Source organism: Tenrec ecaudatus, chromosome 2 (genome assembly GCF_050624435.1).
Source record: "Tenrec ecaudatus isolate mTenEca1 chromosome 2, mTenEca1.hap1, whole genome shotgun sequence".
NCBI classification, from domain to species: Eukaryota; Metazoa; Chordata; class Mammalia; order Afrosoricida; family Tenrecidae; genus Tenrec; species Tenrec ecaudatus.
The window spans coordinates 93,239,917-93,261,208 of NC_134531.1; the positions used below are offsets into that span (position 1 = coordinate 93,239,917).

At 39.6% G+C, this 21,292-nt stretch overlaps 1 protein-coding gene across 8 annotated transcripts in view; it reads right to left on the reverse strand.

Moving 5' to 3' along the window:
* ARB2A (ARB2 cotranscriptional regulator A) overlaps nucleotides 1-21,292 on the reverse strand; it is a 498,151-nt gene that overhangs the window by 443,204 nt on the left and 33,655 nt on the right. For 6 of the 8 annotated variants that reach the window (XM_075541276.1, XM_075541275.1, XM_075541279.1 and 3 more), the window contains 2 exons: nucleotides 14,493-14,616; nucleotides 6,989-7,090 (listed from right to left, as the gene is read on the reverse strand). In XM_075541276.1, coding sequence (XP_075397391.1) covers nucleotides 6,989-7,090; nucleotides 14,493-14,598 — 208 coding nt within the window. In that variant the 5' untranslated portion in view covers nucleotides 14,599-14,616. Of the gene's footprint in view, nucleotides 1-6,988; nucleotides 7,091-11,048; nucleotides 11,109-14,492; nucleotides 14,617-21,292 lie in introns of those variants that run through there. The other 2 variants (XM_075541283.1, XM_075541282.1) reach the window with 2 other exon arrangements.

Genomic DNA, 21,292 nt, shown 5'->3' on the forward strand with positions numbered 1-21,292 from the left:
TCCTACGAATGAGAATGTGCTCATAAGATGTTAGCAAGATTTTCTAACTAGACCTTGAAAGAAGGCCAGGATTTCAAATGGAAAGTAGGGCATTGTGATAGTTGTATCATTGTATGTCAACCAGACACTCCTGGCTATGGTTATAGTCAAAACTGTCAATTAAGTGGTAGCTTGATGACACCTCCCTGGGCATGTGGCCTTATGAGTAACAGAGAGGAATTCTGGGAACTGCTCTCTCTCTGTCCCTTTATCTTCCTACTTGCTGGGATGCTGGTGCCCCGCCATGTTTCCACCATCTTTGGATCCACGTTGCTCTGCACCCACTGGCCTGTGATCTTCCCACTTCCTGGTTCACCATTCTGAGCCACTGGCCTGTGCTACATGAGTCTCAAGAGAGACTTACAGACTACTATCATACTTATGGATTTGAGATAAACTGAGCTGGAATGTGTTCTTCATATATATATACAGATAGCTAACACATATACATATGCTTCTTAATGTAAAATTATTTCTTGTACATATATGAGTATCACTGGATTTGTTTCTCTACACAACTCAGCTTAACATAGGCATGAACTAACACGTAAACATCTAAATATAAAATCAGATGCACTCAAATTACAAATCTTTACTAATAATGATTAAGCTTTACTAATAATCTTAAGAATATAAACATTCAAGAAGCACTGGAAAACCAGAGAGAAATTGGAGACATCCTAGGCAAATTCCCAGGCCCTTCCCTCTCCTAACGGACATACCACTGTCTGCCCCAGAGTAGGTGAGATTTTACAGTGGGGTAAGTACTTTGTTTTCAAAATTACTCTCTTTCATGTGCCCTCATTAAATTGCTATGGTTATATTCCTCAAAGAAACATGCTTAATACATCCACAGACGGCGGGGTAACTGTAAATAATGCTATACCAGGGAAATGTTTTCTCTCCTCACAGCCATGTATGCAGGGTCTTCAAAAAGTTTGTTGAGAATGCAATGAAAAGACAGTGATTGTTCTTTTTTTTTTTCTCTTTTCTTCTTTTACATTTTATTAGGGACTCAAACAACTCTTACCACAATCCATACATATACATACATCAATTGTATAAAGCACATCCATACATTCCCTGCCCCAATCATTCTCAAGGCATTTGCTCTCCACTTAAGCCCCTTGCATCAGGTCCTCTTTTCGACAGTGATTGTTCTTCCATGAACATTTTTTTATCTACTAGAAGTTTAATTATCAAAAGTTTACAATCTGTCTTCTTTCTTTCCCTAAGAGTATTCCCACAGAAATCAAGAGACTCACCCACTTGGGCAACACAGGCAAAAATTTAGAAAATGGAGAGCAAGTTCAAAGAGCAGTGTAGAGTGCAGTTTGAAAAACCATTTTTGAGTCAAATAGCACAATATTAGACTGGAGGAAAATTGGAATTCAAGAATATAAAACTGTGAACTACAAGCTCCTGGGTTTAGACCTTACCCTAAAGGCAGAAAAGCATAAGAAAAGGGTTGGACGATTACAGGGATCTGCATGTGACCTCCTCCCTGGGGGATGGACAACGGAAAAGTGGGAAGGGAGGCATCGGACAGTGTAAATTATGACAAAATAATAATTTATAAATTATCAAGGGTTCAAGAGGGAACGGGGAGCAGGGAGGGAGATGAAAAATGAGGAGCTGATGCCAGGAGCTTAAGTGGAGAGCAAATGTTTTGAGAATGAGGGCAATGAATGTATAAATGTGCTTTACACAATTGATGTACGTATGGATTGTGATAAGAGCTGTATGAGCCCCTAATAAAATGATTAAGAAAAAAAAAGGTTTGGAGAACAGACCCGAAACTATTTATAGACTTTTCTTTTTTGTTCTTTTCTGTTGTTATGTTGCTTTGTTTTTGCTTTTGTGTTTATTATTGTTTTTGCATGTCTATCTAAATAAGATAGGGGTGATAAACAATCTGGAGAGAAAACAACAGATCTACGGTTCCAGGTGGACATGAGAGAGGGGGAGGTGGAGGGAAGAAAAGGTGGAGCCAACAAACCCAAGGAAAAGGGAGCAACAAGTGATCTAAAATCGATGGTGAGGAGGGTATAGGAGGCCTCGTGGGGCTTGATCAAGTGCGTTGTAGCCAAGAGGAATTAATGAAAGCCAAATGAAGGTCAAACATGACAGTGGGACAAGAGGAAAGTAAAAGGAAATAGAGGAAAGAACTAGGAGGCAAAGGACATTTATAGAGCTCTAAATACAGGTATGTACACATGTAAATATATTTTTATATAATGATCTGTTATATATTATATGGGAAATAGATCTACGTACATATATTTATGTTAAGTATTAAGGTAGAGATGGATATTGGGTCTCTACTAAAGTACTCCCTCATCACAAGAACATTTTGTTCCAATAACCTGGAATTCTGTGTTGCTCACCTTCCCCAAACAATTGCTGAAGACAAAATGGGTACATAGGCAAATGTGGTGAAGAAAGTTGATGGTGCCAGGCTATCAAAAGATATGGCATATATATAATAAAGACTTGAATATAACCAGGTGGCCATCTAGCTCAGAAGCAACAAAGCCCACATGGAAGAAGCACACCAGTCTTGTGATCGATCACGAAGTGTTGATGATATCAGGTATAAACCATCAAAGACCCAGAATAAAAAATAATATTGATATAAATGAGGGAGGTGGTGGAGTGGAGACCCAAAGCCCATCTGCAGACAATTGAACATCCCCTCACAGCGGGTCACAAAGAAGAAAAGAACCAATCCAGATGTAGTATAACACCGATGAAACATATAACTTTCCTCTACTTCTTTAATGCTTCCTCCCCAACACTATCAGAATCCCAATTCTACAAGTCTGGCTGGACTAGAGCACGTACATAGGTACAGATAAGAGCTGGAAACACAGGGAATCCAGAACAGATAAACCCCTCAGGACCAATAATGAGAGCAATGATACCAGAAGGGTAAAGGGAAGATGGGGGGGAGAAAGGGGAACCGATCACAATGATCGACATATAACCCACCCCATCCCCAGAGGGACGAACAACAGAAAAGTGGGTGAAGGGAGACAGCGGATGATATAAGGTATGAAAATAATAAAAATGTATAAATTATCAAGGGTTCATGAGGGAGTGAGGGTGAGGGATGGATGGGAAAAAAATGAGAAGCTGATACCAAGGGCTCAAGTAGAAAGAAAATATTTCGAAAATGAAGATGGAAACATATGTACAAAAGTGCTTGACACCATGGATGGATGGATGGATGGATGGATGGATGGATGGATGGATGGATGGATGGATGGATGGGTGGATGGATGGATGGGTGGATGGGTGGATGAATGGATGGGTGGTGATAAGAGCTGTAATAGCCCTCAATAAATGATTTTTTTTTAAAGAAGAAAGGGCTTGGAGGCAGAGGAGGCACATGATTGTGCTAGTCTGGGCGGACTAGAGAAACAAATTAAAAGACACTCATACTGCATAAGGAAGAGCTTTAGCTTTTTGAGCCATTGAACTTTGTTCCAGTTGTTAAAAAAAAGAAAGCGCTTTACATAAAAGAGCAAATGAATATTGAGAAAACCTTGCAACCCAGTCCAGAACAAGTCCATAAATCTGATATTAGCCCATATGGCCGATACTAATCTGTAAAGTTCTCTTCACACTAATGCAACACATGCAATGATGCCAAGTGCAGGAAGCTCACAGGCCAGTGGGTGGAAAGTCTTGTGGATCCAGCGGCAGTGGAAGCATCACAGTGCTGGCGTGTGTCTCCACGTGGCTCCTTCAGCATCACGGCTCTAGCATAGCTCCATGTGTCTTGTCTGCAGGGAGTGAGCATGTGTCCCACCTCCAGCAAGCTATTTACGTCCTGAGTGCCTCCAAATGAGGCCATCAACCTGCAACCTCATTGACATGCTAAACTCCACCCCTGCACGCTTAAGTCTCAAATTGACAAAATTATGTAACTATCACAATGGTCAAGCTTGAAATAAAGTAATATTCTATTTTCAGCCAATGAAAAAGAGCTAGAGAAGAAAGACTGAGAAAAGTTCAGAACTGAAACTGACCCAGTAAATATATTACATAAGAGTCATGTCGTTACGAACTTGAAAAATAAGTCCTTTAGGAAAGTATGAGAACATTTACCGTTTAGGGAGTTATTACTGAGACTGCGGCTCTTCCCTCCCCTCCCCCAAATCTTCACCTCTTTGAATATACACCACCCACTAACCAAGTATTGAAATATTGACTGTATTATGCTAAAAATAAAACCCTTAAAGTGACATCCTTTCATTAAAATCTATTCCTCTTCACCTACTACTGTTAACCCATGCTCATACCGATGCAAGAAAATGCCCAATATACGTTAAAAATAAATGAAGCGTGCAGGGTGTGCATGCATGTGAGGTTATATGTGCATGAAAAACACAAATGCAAACCGGGGGTGTATGTTTCTACAAATGTGTGTGAGTACAGGGTATGTGCATGCAGAGGCATATACATATGCAATAATGTGTCAATTATCTCCCAAGGCAGAAGTAAAAGTACACTTCTGTTTTCTTTTCCACTCACTTTTACTAATGTTCAAAGATAAGGAAACAGATTGAGTGAACACTGAGGTCTACTTAGAAAACCTACGCTCTGTGATTACCCTATGCTACCATCTCTATTTCAAATTCACGGATCTAGTGATACGTGCTCGACACAATAAATGCATGGACTGTTATAAGAGCTGTCATAGCCTCCAATAAAATGATGTAGTAATAAAAAACGTTTTAAAAGAACTTAGTGATTAATTCAAAGGCACAGAGGCAATCTTAATATTAGTGCTCATTTGAATCTGTTTAAAGAAATGTGTGTACATATTTATATGTGTGTATACATATCTGATATTTCATGCTAAAGTGCACACTTAATTACAGATATGTGTGTTTGTGTGTTTATATAGTACATATGTATCCAATGTATATTGCTTGTACCTATAATTAAGTATGCATTTTAGCATAAATATATTTTATAAAAAATGGAATGAAATAAGGAAGAAAAGGGGAGCGGGGGCATGGGGCACTAACCCACCCAAGCAAAGGGTATTGTTTATATCTCCACAGGGAAAGAGGGACCAGACTTCAATCCAGTGCCGCAAGGTGTGAATGCAACATTCCGGCGTGGAGTAGGGAACCAGTGGAGAGGTAAAAAAAAATGGAATGAAAATGTCAAATCTAAAAACCAAAGTTCCAATATCTGCACTTTACAAATCATTATCATTCTTGTACAAGCTGTTGCTGGGTTATAAAAAGTCCAACTTAAGGCCAACTCATACGTGGTTGGTTTTTAACATTATGCACATTTGTTCTCACTTTGACATGATGACATCAACTAGTTAACACAAGATTCTTTCTTCACTTGCACACCTTTAAATCATAAAAAAGCCTTTTCTTGCACTAAAGTAGGCTAAGAATTGTATGCAATTTTCTGGTTCACAAATTCTCCTCGAAGACATAGATACATTTAGGACTGGCTCTCATAGTAACTAAGTTCTAACACCTGTATTTCTGACTTTCTAAAGGGATATACACCAGCATGATAATGACAGGTCACCAATTCAGTTGATGTAGAGCAAAAAATAGAAAGCTACAACTGATAGGCTACCTCACCTTCAGTATGAAGGGATACCCCGCCCCCCACCCAAAAAATAAATAAAACACCGGAATCGCGCTGGGCATAGCAGAGCTTTCGTACTACGCATTTTCCCCGCTGGGCAAGCATCAAGTACCTACTAGCTCTGAGTTAGTGTACCCCGTGGCATTGCCTGGGAAGGTTCTCTCTGATCACAGTGAATTTTTTTGTAAAAGCAGATTCACTCGAACCACATATTTTGTGATGGCGAATTTAAAAGAAGAGCAAGTGGCTGTGAAATTTTGTTTCCTGCTCAGGAAAAATGCTGCAGAAACTGTTATGGAAAAAACTCAAGTGTATGAGTAGTTTTCTTGTTTCAAGTCATAGTGCATTTGGAGTTCATTCTAGCAGGTAAGATTGCTAATCAAGCTTTTCATTTAGAAGTTCTGAAAAGATAGGGTAACTGTGTGCAATCAAAAAAGGCCTAATTCATGGCAGACGGAGGTCTGGTTTTGCCACCACGAAAATGCACCTGCTCACACAGTTTCTCAGTGTGCCAGTTTGGGGCAAAAAGACAGCATGGCTCTCTTGCCCCCTCACCTGACTCAACTGACCTCACTGCATGGGATTTCCTTTTGTTTCCACGAATGCAGAGGAACATGAAAGGACAGCAATTTAATGACATAGAAGAGGGGAAGAAAAAAAATGAGGGAGGTGCTGTCAACCATCCAAACAGATGAGTTTGAAAAATGTTTCCAAGAGTGGAATCTCAGGATGATGAATGTATTAAGTGTAATGGAGAGTACTTTAAAGACGATAAGGTTATTTTGTAAAAAAAATAATAATAATAATAATTAAATACATAGCTTTGAGGAGAAAAAAATCTGGTTTTGGGGGGCATCTCCTGGCACAATAGCTCCAGTGACATCTCTGCATTATGTGATATGTTCTCTGGAAGCCCAAGAGCAATGTTTTTTCACATAAAACCTAAACTGAATAAATTTTAAAACACGCAACTAAAAAAATCGAGGTAGTATGCTTTACTATATCAGGACAGATAACTATTGCAGTCAACGCATGCTAAATAGTACGGGGAACAGCAGCACCGCTACATATAATTAGACCAGGACATCCATTAGTTCACAGTGTCGGACACTCAAGGCTGTAAAACATAAGCTGAATCGGATACATGCCCACCAGTTTACCTGACTTGACAATTATGGGAAATTACAAGTTGATTCTTTCACTTGAGTGAAAGTCTCACCCAGGTTCTCAAAAGAAATATATAAGTCAGTATTGCTGGTTATTAAAAGTCATAACTAGTATCTGTTCTAGGAGTCTACTAGCACAATCATATACTACTTACTTTCATTAAAAGCATATTCAAATCCTTCCAGGGTATCAGGAAAATCAAGAGGTGGTTCATCTTTTTTCATTAGTTCATCCAAATCTATCCTAGATAATAAATCTAAAAAAAGAAATAATATGAAATTGAGTCAGTTTCATAATTCATTTAAAGATCACATTTTAAATTTATTTTAAGTGTTCTTTTGCTCTATAAGTTTAATTTTGATGGTTCCTTAACTGTTCATGCTACTAAAAATTAAAGTTCAGAAATGACAACAATCAAGCCACAATACCTATATAATAAACAATTTAAAAATTCCAATTCTCAAAAATAACCACATCTCAAAATTTGAACTTTATTAACCTCAATCAATAGTTTTAGAAGTGAAAATGTTATAGTAATATAGCATATTACTCTTTTCAGGGGTAAAGTATAATATACAACAGCATGTGATAACTGTAGAAAACTGATTTTACACAAAGCATTGTCTATTCCTCATTTCAGCAGAGGTAAATACTATTATATACACAATCCTGCGATCATGATGATTTGTGAGTAGATGTATAGATACAGAGGCTGAACTGATGTGGGAACGAGAAGATTTTTATACATGGGTATTTTGGGGGGGCCCAAAAATAAGTTAATCAATATGGTGGCATATACAGAGGACAAGGCCATAAAAAGTTCTTACACAAAGCTAAGATCCTTCAGGGAATACATCCCTGGGCCAGGGAGATCTGGACCATCTTCTTGGTGGGCACCAACACCAAGTGGCATCACACAGTCCACATTCTTGTGAGCAGCCTGTGAGCGGCCACCAACTGTGAAACCACAGGTCTCTCCCTGTCCAAAGGAGCGCGAGGGAGGGAAAGCAGTGTAGACAATCAGAGATGCATGGAAATAATTAGTCCACTAGACTAATAGACTACACAGATCTCAAGCCCCATGACCTTGAAACCAGAAGAACTAGATGGTTTCCAGTGACCACTACCAACTGAAAGAGACTCCATTAGAAGGTCCTGGATAGAGTAGGAGGAAAGGGTGAAACAAAATTTAAAGTCATAAAAGAGCTAAGGTTTATTGGTTGCATAGAAACTAGTGGAAACCGGAGACCATGTCCTTAGGTAATCCTTCAGGTCTGCAATTCCACTCACTCCCATCTCTCAATTTTCAGCTAAACAACCCATAGGCCTACAGGGGGCGCAATAACAAGACTGAGGTATGCAAACCTTGGAAGAATAGCACAAAATGATCAAAAGGGTGGCATTGACCCAAGGACAAAGTTTAGAAGGATCAGGACAAAAGGGGGAATGCAAAGGGGAAACTTGAGGACAATGTGTGGTAAGTGAAGGTACACTGGCGGGATTACAGTGAATGAAATGAAATAAACTGTGTCTGAAGTAGTTCATGTAAAACTGCTCTGTCAATCTTCACCGCTAATTCACAATAAAAAGTTCAAAAGATATGCAGGCAAAAGCTTCTCTAAACATTTTAACAAAATTGGCTTAGAGTGGCTAGTCTATCCTCACTCCTCTCTTGCCAATGAGTCTTTTTTTAGGACAAAATCAGGTTGTTTTACTTCACTGTCATCTCCCTCGAACATATAACAAAATCAGGTAGAAGAGGTAAAGGGCTGGTCCAAAATTATAATTCAGTAGTATATGAAATTTAAAGAAATAAACATCCCCCAATCCTCAACTCAGTAATTATGCAAAACTGCCATACTTACATTTAGTTGTGACATTAAGCTTACACTATTCTGCACACTCCTTCTAAAGAGTCAACAGTTATAAATGGAAAAGAGTGCCTTTGCCTTCCCCAAAATGCTCCTATGAGTGATAAAATGGGCAACTACATGAAAAAGTATTCCTCAAATTTCTCCTGTCAACGAGAAAAGTTTATATAGTTTTACTTTGTTAGCATTGAGAAAATACAAAGAAAGAAAATGCCAAATTATTTTTCTGTACTGTAAAAGTAACACTGGAGAGTTGCATTTTACACAGGATTTACATTCCAAAGTCGGTGGATTAGAGAAAAATCAAATATAATTACATTTTTCCAATAAAAATCCCTTTAATTACTAATAAAATACAACACAATTTAATCCAGGTGATTTCAATATGCAGCAGATCTGACACTATCTTACTAAACTATACTTTGATAGTTAAAATAACTCGGCAACTAGAATTCTAAACCTCAACTAAGTATATCCTATAACTGTGTAAAAGTGTCATTTGACATCTTTATTAGTTTTAAATCAGCTAAATGAGATTTTAAAAAATTACTGGAGTCTGTTTTGGTTCAGGATAGAGTAACGGGGACTGGAAAACAGGACACTACATGTGAGACAACAGTGGGACAGTAGGCAGCCAAGGTTATTTGTGCTGGAGTGAAATTTCTTCCACGCAAGTCTCTGTGATTCTCCCCAAATGCCTGGGTGGTACTATGCAAGCAGGGGATGTGTAGCACAGAGGGAGTAGTCAGTTTTCATTACCAGCCAGCCCCTTGGAGATACGAATGAGCCAGATTTGAAGTGGAAGACCCTGGTGGTGTAGGAGTTGGGCCGCTAGTTGGCAGGAAAAAGAGAAGGCTTTCTACTCCCCTAAAGAGTACAGTCTCAGGAACTTCCAGGGGCAGTTCTACTCTGCCCTAGACGGTGGCTATGAGTCAGAATCGACTCAACAGCAGTAAGGGAGGGAGAGAGAGATCGTTGAAGCAGCAGCAGAGAGAGAAAGGCTAGCACCACCAGGGAAGCAAGTCCCAGAGTTCGTCTAAAGTAGTGGGGGCCGAGGCCAGAGGTTCCAAAGACCGTGGCATGGAGATCACAGGACTACAGGACAAGAGGAACAGCACTGAGACTATGACACTGTGAGGCAGAGACCCAGCAGGACCAGAGGGCCGAGAGGCTGAGGACCAGATACGTGTGGCTGTGGAACAGTACTGTATCCTTATTCTTTACTGATCCTGACTTATGGTAACCTATAAACTTCTCTAAGAAACCCCGTAATCCTGAGTATTGTCTGTGAGTTCTGTGAGATCACTGCCAACAAATTATTGAGCGCAGCATAAAAGTAGGATGTTGTGGGACGAACGGTTGGTAAAGAAAGGGAGCACAGAGGTTTGTCTGACCCTTGCCTCCTGGCAGGGGAGATCAGATATGGCCGCCCCCACGCCCCGCACCAGTAATGTACTATTCACAAGATGACCTCTTTGTATGCCCTAATTTAACATATTGCCCTTTAGGATGCAGCAGGAAAGAGGAACTCCAGCACATCATGAGGGCTGAGCTGAGTTGAAGGAACAGAGATCAGAGTCGGAGGAATCCTGCAGGGCTAGATGTAGCAGTTCTGAGAGCGGCTACTGTGGAGAGAGACTCCTGAGAGGTAGAGAGACTCCCTCTGTGGGGACTGAGTACTGACCCATCCAAACTAGAGAAAACACCACCCAATGCCTGGGAACGTGGTACACTGGGGGGAAAATCTCTGCCAACAGTCACAGCTACAAATAGTTGTGTTCCCTCAGCCACGGTGGAAATGTGGGGAACATCCATGGCCTACAATGGTAGTAGGACTAAGGCTTAGATTAAAAGGGCCAACTATCTCAAAAGTTAAAACTGAACTTCAAAGAAATGATTAACACAAATAACATAATCAACTACTAACAGAAAGTTCAATATTCATTAAAAAGATGCCAAAAGACCAAACAAAACAAGATATAATCAAATTATTATTTAAAGGAACACCGCAAAACCAGGACCCAACAATGAGGAATTGACAATTCTTGGCATCCACACAAAATTACTAGGCGTACAAAACGCAGAGAAATAGCATGCATAAGAAAGGGGAAAATAAATCAATAGAAACAGACCAAGAAATGCTGAAGATAATGGAGTTAGCCGGAAAAGATGTGAAAAATCTATTTCAATATGGGCCATATATTCAAAAGGAAGGAAAAAAGTAAGCACACTACAGTGAAAACTAGAAGCAACATTTCCAGCCTCGCTCTGTGTAAAGGGAGGCCTGGTAGCGCAGAAGCCAAGACTCAGCTGCGAGCCAGAAGGTCACAGAGCGGAGCTCACCAGTTCACTCCAGGGAGTTACACTCCAGAGCAGCGGGGCTCACTCCACGCTTCTGAACAGATGAGTCTTGGAAATCCTTTGACATATTTCTCCAAACCAAACAAAGACAAATTCACTGCCATTAAGTTGATGTCAATTCACAGTGACTTCATAGGGCAGGATAGGGCGGTCCTTGTGAGTTTCTACAACCCTGGGTGTGGAGGGGAACGACCAGGCTTCTTGTCTTCAGAGGATTCCAGCTGCCGACCTTGACCTTGCGGTTAGCAGAGCAGCTCATGACCGCTATTCGGCCCAGGCTGCTCCAGCAGACTTCCGCATGGCCCTACGGAACCACGGTGAATCCGAACCTACTCCACACCAAAGACATTAGGGGTTAAAAAATGTGAGGAAAAAATGAACAGATCAGATGAGATTTTAGCAACAGCAATAGAAGTAGCTAAGACATAATAAAATAAAGCACACGGAGGGGAAAAAGTGCTTTAAAAAAAAGGAGCTTCATTGACCTTCAGGACAATGGCAAGTGGGCGAACATAGTGCGCATGGAGTACCAATATGGAAATGATTAGTGGGAACAAGAGAAAATAGAGAGGGAAAACATACATTTTTTTAAATGGGCAAATAACTTTAAAACTACAAATTCAACAGAATATACATTACCAAACTAAAACTCATTGCCATCCAGCTGATTCTAATTCATAGCAGCTCTGTAGAGTTTTTGCGGCTACAAAAATTGATAGGAACAGACAGCCTCATCTCTCTCCTGAGTAAGCTTCACTAAAAACATAAAATAGTATATTATAATTAAAATTGGGGGGGGAACCTTAGAAGCATCTGGAAAGTGGCATATTACTTACAGAGGAACAAAGACATGAGTGAAGGAAAACTCAGATGAATATTAATGTGGGAAATGCAGTGAATGAGATTTTTTTAATGTGTATGGACTATTGATCTGCTCTACATACCTTCACTCAACTCAAGATAGAAAGTTTAAAGGGAATAAAATCTCCATGCCAGTATTTCACTGGAGAATCCTAACAAACATTTGAAATATAATTTAAAAATTAACACCAATACAATATAATATTTTCCAGAAAATAAAAAATGAGAAAATATCTCCGAACACACTTGAGGAGGACAGTATTACCATGGTACAAAAAATAAAAAAGAGACGAAGGCTGTTCATTTTCTTTAAATAATAATTCTTTAAAATAAATAACTACCTTTCAAAATTCTAAATCCCAAATTTCTCAATAAACTATTAACAAACAAGACCCAGAAATATATCAAAAGAATTATGCAATACAGTGAAGTGAAACTTTATTCAGGGTACACAAACTGGCTCAAGACTTTAAAAGAAAAAATAAAGCGAAAATAATCAACTATTATCAAAGAAAAAAAATCACATTATCAATTGATACAGAAAAAGTATTTGACAAAATCAAACACCTATTCATGATCAAACACTCAGAAAACAAGAAGTAAAGAACTTTCTCAATTTGGTAAAGAGCATCTACAAATAAACCTACAGCTTAAATCACATTTAACTGTGAAAATAATACTTTGCTCCTAAGATTGGGGGTAAGGGATGACTACCTGTTCTCAATATTCTTATTCAACACAACACTGTTCTAGCCAGCAGAACAAAACAAGAAAATAAAAGGCATATGGATTAGAAAGGGAAAAAGGCAAGGATTCAGGAGGGTAGAACGGTGAAGGAGGGAGGGAGTAAAAGGAACTGATACCAAGGGCTCAAGTAGAAAGAAAATACTTTGAAAATGAGGATGGCAACATTTGCACAAATGTGACCGAAACAATTGATATATGGACTGTTATAAGAGCTGTAAGAGTCCCCAATAAAATAATTCTTTAAAAAATCTATTACCAAAAAAATACAAAAATATCATTTACAGATGATTTAATTGTCTACGCAGAAAATTTCAAGTAATTTAAAAATATTTTTTAATCTCCTAGGACTAGTAAATTGAGTTCAGCAAGGTTGCAGAATAGAATGTCAACACACACAATTTATCATGCTTTTTAATCTTTTAAGCATATCTTTCATAAACACATTTTCCTAAACATGGAAACAAAAATAACAAGGTCCATCTGACATCAACAATGGTATCTCTTGTTCTACATCCTCATATGAATCAAGCCTGAGCTATCTATTATTTATTAATTGTAGCTCTTGCAGCAACTAACTCAGTGTCTTAGAAGTCATATGAACTCATAAATAAATCACAGAATCATGATTTACAGCTGTAAGAATTTCTAATGCTTTCGTTACGGAAGGTCATAGATTTAGTGGTAAAGATAACACTAGATTAGTTGGATACGTCTGCTGAATTGAATGTCAAAAAGGGTTAGAATACCGATCTGTCTACGTCTCTATTCTATCTTCATAGAAATGGCACTAGGGATCTTTTATGGAAGTGCTTCTATGGTAACTCGTCAGAAGAAATTTTTCTTAGATATGCTGCGGGAGTTTTGACTTGTAGAGTTTTGTTTTGTTTTTTAATTTGCTTTCTAATGTGGGTACAACAATGGACTCAGACATAGCAACTATTGCCAGGATGGGACAGGGCCAGACAGTGGCTTGTTCTGTTGTACATGGGGTTGCTATGGGCTGGAACTGACTCAGTGGCGCATAATAGTAACAACAAGGTAATTTTACTCTTAAGTTTACTCTTGCTGCACTAGACCTTTTTAGAGTTCTGCAAAGGCAGGGTGCTGCTGTGAGGACTGGGGTGCACCTGACTCACGCCGTGGTGTTTTCCATTGCCTCACATGCATATGAAAGTTGGAGACAAACCCATCTGAAGTACTGCTAGAGTGCTCCTTAGTGGCAAGGAAGGCAAAACTTCATCTTACATACTCTGGACATGTTGTCAGGAGAGACCAGTTCCTGGAGCGGAATATCATATTTGTAAAGTAGAGGGTCAGCGAAAAAGAGGAAGGCCCTCCACGAGATGGATTGACCACAGTCACGCAACAATGGGCTCACACATAGCAACAATCGTGAGGATGGCACAGGACTGGGCAGTGTTTCTTTCTGTAATACATAAGGATGGCACCTACTAATAACACCAGGTTAGGGACCAATACTCTTATTTAGAACTGGGATGGGACTGAATGAAAAGTTACTTAACTATTCTTATACTTTCATGAAACACAATGAGTCCTGGTAGTGTACCGAGTTACGAGTTGGGCTGTTAACAGCAACATCAGTAGTTCAAAAATCCCCAGAAGCTCTTTTGGAAAAAGAGGAGGCTTTCTATGTTCTTAAACAGTGACAGGTTCAGAAACCCAAATAGGCAGTTCTACTCTGTCCCATAGGGCCACTAAGAGTTGGAATCAATTAGCAGTGAGTTTGTGAATTTGGTTTTGGTTTTTGGTTCATGAGGCATAATGAAAATATCCTGAAAAAGCAAATTAAGTATATACCTTTCAGTGCTGTAGACTTTTCTTTTTCATCTGGACCTCCCTGCTGGATTTGGGCCATGCTTATCCAAATTGGCAACAAAATTAAAGACCTCAAGGAAATAGACATCAATCTCCAGAGGGCAGTCTAGAATGAATGAAAGCAATAAATTAAGCGCTACTCAAGTCCTACCTACTCCATTTGAACTTCCTAGATCCTCCCCATCAGGATTAATTTCTCTATGCTGACTTCCCACTGTGCTTTTCTCCTCTGGTACCACAGTGCTTATCACAGCCTGCCTTGTAGCTGAGTTATTTATGTATTTGTCTAGGTCAGCTATCAGATTACAAGCCCCAGGAAGAGAGGCAGCAAGTTTTGTCATCCGTGTATATTTTGTGCCACTGATATACACAATAGCTTATACATATAGATAGATGACTAATGTTTGTAAACTGAATTTAAGAAAACTTTCTATTTTGTTTTAGTTCTCTCTATACACACACACACACACACACTCACACACACACACCTACACACACACGCACACACACACATACACACACACACACCTACACACACACACACGCACACACACACACACATACACACACACACACCTACACACACACACATTCACAAACACACTACTTCAGGTAATTTTATTTGATTACTTTTTAAAATAAACTGTAAGTATATGCTATCTACAAAATCAGAATGTTCACCTCCTGGAGTATGTAGTCAAAAGGAGAAAGATACATAAGAAAAGTGTCTACAGGCTTGTTTAAAATACGACGTCGAGGGCGGGGTGTGAGGGAGTCGTTCAGCCTCTCACAAAAGGAGACTATATTCATTTCAGTGTTTGGAAGTCACACTCTACAAAATGTATTCCAGCAAACAGGTCTACTACTAATCACAAAACCGACGGTAACGCCTCACGCTCCAAGTCTGCTCCACACTGGCCAAAGGAAAGGCAGTACACCTTACAAAGACGCCTTTCCTAGGGCGCACACAAACAGGAAAGTAAAGCGCTGGTCCTAACGTTAAACGAATAAAGATAAAATTAACCTATTTTACCCAATGGACTCATATTATTGATAAAATTATATTAAAACTACAACTGTAACAACAGAAGGGAAAAAGAAAAAAAAAGGATAAAACATTTCTTTATTTGACAGAGGAAACCAAGTGATTTTCCACCAACAAAGCAAATTTCAACTGCTGTTCAGAGATGACCCAGTTCTCCAACTCATATCAAGAACCTAGAGGTCACGGGGAACTGCCCCTGTGGGTCCTGAGATTTAACTCTTTACGGGAGTAGAAAGCCTTGCCGTTTTTCCCACAGTGGTTGGCGGTGTCAATTTGGTGACTGAGAGTTAGCAGCCCAATGTGTAACCACGATGTGACCCACTAGGCCAACAGGAATAAGGATGAGAGCATTTTACCAATGAAGCATTTTCACCTAACCAGGAAATAGCGATTTCTCTTTTGAGGATAGGTAACTCAAAACTCTGAAAATTCTACATGAATAAAATTCATCTGTGGTCCTTCAAAAAGGAGCCCTAGTAGTACAGTGGTTAAGTGCTTGCTTGTTAACTGAAAGGTTAGCAGTTCAAATATACCAGCTGTCCCGCAGGAGACAATATAACAGTTTGTTTCTGTACAGATTTACTGCTTTGGAAAACCAACAGGGAAGACAGTTCTACTCTGTCCTGCAAGGTGGTTATAAGTCAGAATCAACTCAATGGTAGTAGGTTATAGTCCTTTAATAAATATAACGTCAAGGGGTCACGAGGTGGGGGGGCAGGAAGGAAAAATGAAGAGGTGATACCAAGGGTTCAAATACAAAGTAAATGTTTAGAAAATAATTATGGCAATATATGTACCAATATGCTTGATACAACTGATGTATGGAATGTTCTAACAGCTGTAAAATTCCCCAATAAAGAGATTTAAAAAAAGAAATATGTGTGATGGAAGGGCAGGTTGGGGACAAATGTGAAGTCCACAGCAATGAGCACAAAAAGGAAGACAACGTCCCCCAGCCGACTGCTTTATGGCTGAGTTATTGAACTGTATGATATGCTAATGATATCGCAGCATAACTTTTTGAAAATAAATGAACTTGGATACTTCTTTCAGAAAGAACATCAGATAGATACCCTAGTCTGTACAGGAAGACACGAGCCTGGTGGCATATAGTGGGCTACATATTGGCCTGCTGACAACAAGTTAGCAGTTTGAAACCACCATTTGTGGGAGAAAGGTCAGGGGTTTTTTACTCTCGTGAAAAGTTACAGTCTTAGACACCCTCAGGGTGCTGGAGGGTTGCTGCAAGTCAGGATCAACTAAATGGCAGGCAATGTGCGAGACCCTATGACTACAATGATGCATCCCGTCTGCCGTGGGCCCTGTCTTCATCGGGCATCCTTTCAAGTTGCAAATTAAACTGGCAAAATGGCACAAACATAAGGGTAAGTCAAAACCATTCACTGGTGTTCCAGTTCATAAACACAAAGGTTTATTCCAACCAACATGTGTTTAATTGTGACTCTGTGATGCTAGTATGGCTGCAGACGAGTTGTCTCAGCAATGGACAAGCATTAGACTCAGTCAGGTGCCTCAAAAAGATGTCCAGTCACTGCCACTCAGAAGGGGCAGCCTGGACTGGGCTAGGTAAAGTCAAGGAAGAGAAAGCAGCTCAAAGGTTAGGACTCCTGCTTTTGGGGATTCCAAACAAGAAATCTAGACAGATTTTCTCATAGGACACAGGAATGATCATAGTGGTTTATCATGAATAAGTTTTAAGAAAGCAGAAATTAGCATTGGGGAGAGAAAGGTCAGGAAAGTTTTGCCATGAAATTTTAAAAATCACAATACACCTATACATTCTTTAAGGGTAAAAAGAGCTACCCTTAAGAATTTTGTTGGGAAATCTTACCCACATCCACCTTACAAACTGATCTTGCCCCTTCAGATCTCTTTCCTTATGTTTTGCTTTTCTCAATTTCCTTGTTTTGCTTTTCTCAAAATGCAAAGAACAAGGGGGGTGGGAATGGAAACCCAAGGCCCATCTATAGACAGTTGGATGTCCCTTCACAGAAGGGTCACAAGTAAGGGATGAGGTAGTCAGGGCGCAATTTAGCACCAACGAAACACACATTTCTCAAGTTCTTTAATGCTTCCTCCCCCCGCCCCCACTATCATGACCCCAGTTCTATCTTACAAATCTGGCTAGACTGTACACTGGTACAGATAAGAGCTCTCGACACACAAAATCCAGGACAGATAAACCCCCCAGGACCAACAATAAGGGTAGTGATACCATATAGGGTGAGGTAAGGTGCAGGGTGAAGGTGGAGAAGGGGAAACCAATCGCAATGATCAACATACACCTCCCACCCCAGGTGGATGAACAACAGAAATGTAGATGAATGGAGACTGTGGACAGTGTAAACTATGAAAATAAAAATAACTTATAAATTATCAAGGATATCTGAGGAAGGGAGGGAAGAAGGGAGGGAGGGAGAGAGGGAGGGAGGGAAGGTAAAAAAAGAGAGTTGATACCAAGGTCTCAAGTAGAAAGAAAATGTTTTGGAAATGATGATGACAACATATGTACAAATGTGCTTGATACAACTGATGTGTGGATTATTATAAGAGCTGTAAGATCCCCCAATAAATGATTTATTGAAATCCAAAAAGAAAATGTTTTAGTTCCTCAAGGGTACTAGCACTGATGTTTTGGATTTGCTATAAATAAAAAAACTCAGAATTCTTCGTGAAGGGTCAGAAAGATGGAAACACTGCCTTCAGAAGACTTAGGGAAACAACTGCTTCACAGTTTGGTATTTTTGCTTAATAAAGGTTTCTATGATTTTATAGTAATATTTTGAAGGATGATTATAATGCTATTATATAAAAGTATATAACATATAAATGCTACCATATAAAAGTATTTAAGAAATATCTATCCAGAGATTCAGGAACTGGTTTTATCTGTCAAGTCCCACAAATTTGTATAAACCAGCATTCCTTATTAATGAAAGGACAGGAGTCCCAACCCTAAAAGTAAAACCTACTGCCATAATGCCAAATCCAACTTCAGGGTGACCCTATAGAGCAAAATATAACTGGCAGGCGGGTTTCTAAGGCCGTACATATTTATAAATGCAGGCTGCCACACCTATCTCCTGCAGAGTGGCTGGTGGACTCAAACTGCATACTTTCAGGTTAGTGAGCAAGTGCTTAACCCTGTGCCACCAAGGATCCTTTAAAGAAGTCCCCAACTGGTGTAACTGGGAAAATAAATACTCAAGTAGCAGCTGGCAAGTTGACAGTCAGATCCCAGGGGAGGTGCCTCATGAAGACAGGCCTGGCAAAAGGCTTTCAAAAGGAAACAGCCTGGAGAAGTCTATGGAGTAGTTCTATTCTGCACGAATAGTGTCACCACCAGTGAGAAGCTACCCAAAAGCAATTAACAACCACCGCAGCAGAAACTTAAAAAGAAGTGTTCATAATAAGAGAATCCATGCAATTTCCTTATCTAACAACTCCACAGCTCCATGAACTGTCCAGAAAGAACTTCGCAGTCTTTATCATTCTGTCGACTCATTGTTTTCTACGCAAATCGATTACTCTTCACTGACACACACCCCTTATTTTTAAACAGACCAATTTATACAGTTATATCGTTGTAACTATTTTAAGATGAAGGAGCTCCGGTAGCACAGTTGGTTACATGTAGGATTGTTAACCACAAGGGCAGCGGTTCAAGCCCACCATCTCCTCTGAGGGCAGAGAGATGAGACAGCCTGCTTCTGTAAAGATGTACAGTCTCAGAGTCCTATACAGTGGCTGTGAGTCAGAGTTGACTGTATAACAGTGACTGGGGCGGGAGTGGGTGTTTGTTTGCTTTGATTTTGATCCTTTTTTTACAGGCGCCAGCATAAATTGTAATTCACTGAAGTAAGACTAGATATAAGGAGATAACTAATAACCAGCTGTACAGTGGCAGATGCAAAGCAGGTAAGCACAATGCAACAGCAATTTGACTGCAGATCTTTGGACCGCTACGTCAGATTCTTTACCCTCGCGTGTTCTTTTCTATGGCTGCAGCGCAGCTGGTGGAGCTAAATCAGGAACATTATGAATTCTCAATTTACTTTTCCTCATAAAAATTCAGAGTTATAACCTGTATGACCACAGATAACCACTACTGAAAATGCAGCCAGCAAGCCATTTGATACATTTGATATGTATTAATATGTGCACTCGACATAGTTTATTTGGCATTATCTGATGGAGGTTAGGTTATAGGGAATAAAGTGGCAGAAGGGTTTTACTGATGTGAATTGGGACACCGTTGACATGTTGTATACTTCAAGATAACCACTACTGTTTAAATATGGTTTCCTAGAAATGGTTACAGTATAAACTAGATTCAAAACATTTCTGCTTGCAATTTCATTCTGTGAACTACACAAACCAATTATCATATCTTCTTTCCTTCTATGATTCCAACAGAGAATCACTATGTATAAATAAAGCTATAAATAACTTGTCATTTGTAATCTTTATCCAGTCATCACATCTTATCAAACCATGAAACAGTAGAATATTTCTTGGTTGCCCTGTTTGCTCAGGGCATGATCACTTACAAAATGCATAAAAAGATACGCAGAAAAAAAATAAAAGATATGCAGAAGCCTGTTTTTTGTGTTTGTTTTTAAGCAGGTAAAAATTACATATACTATTTTGCAACAGGTTTTCCCACCTCATATTCCAATTATAACCAGAAGCGTACTATACACAAACACACACACACAAGATATCACAAAAGCAAAATTGGGTAATTCTCCAGGGGTCCTCAGAACTGATCAGGTTCTAGCCTGGCCCCCAAGGCTCTATACTTATTAAGTCAGGTTTTGGAAGCCCAGTTCACAATAAGTTAACAGCATTCAAAAGTACAGTAAATGAATCAGTACCAGACATGCATTCAAATTACAATTAAATTACCAGTGCTTCCAGAAGTTGCTTATCATCAAAGTTTAGTTTATAAAAGTGTTGAATAGTATATAGTTCTGAGACTATAACAAGAAAAATGTGTTTTGGGGTATGTGTATATAGATAGATATATGGCACTAGTGGGGAGAACCTGAAAAATTAGGCTTGGATAATATAATTCCTTGGTATGGAGCCACCAGTAGCTTCTACATACAATGTAATCTACATTTGTCAGAGGAGCGTGAGCCACATCTGCCCATCTGACTTCACAAGGTGAAGGACACTCAAACTCAACATCAGCCAAGGGGATTCCTATGAGGCAGAGATCAGACATGCCGCCACCCTCCAACCTTGTTTTCAGAATTCTGAGATCAACCATCCTTCCCAAAGCAATCTCTGTTCTCTGTTAATGTTTTTAAATTCATTGCCATGCCACACAGAAATCATGGACAATACTCATAATTATGGGGTTTATTAGCGAAACTAACAGTTAACAATTCAGTATCAGAAATACCCAGAATACATTTCTTCTGATCAAGAGAGCCTCTTCTCATCCATGCTCATAGGCAAGCCTCTCCCTGGTCATCAGCCTCTCAGACATGCCATTCCTTGGCCTCTGCCGTGCTTTGTGCTTTGTGCCTAAGTGTACTGCACCCAACTATAAGCTTCAGCCCCCAAATTCTCAGCTCTAGCTCTGTGTTTCAGCAAACCAACTGCCAACAATGCCTAGAAGCCCCCAACTCCCCACGTGAGGCTCCTGTCTGAATGAAGTCAGCTTTACTCATTTGTTGGCCTGGGAAGCCTGCCACTCTGATGTGTG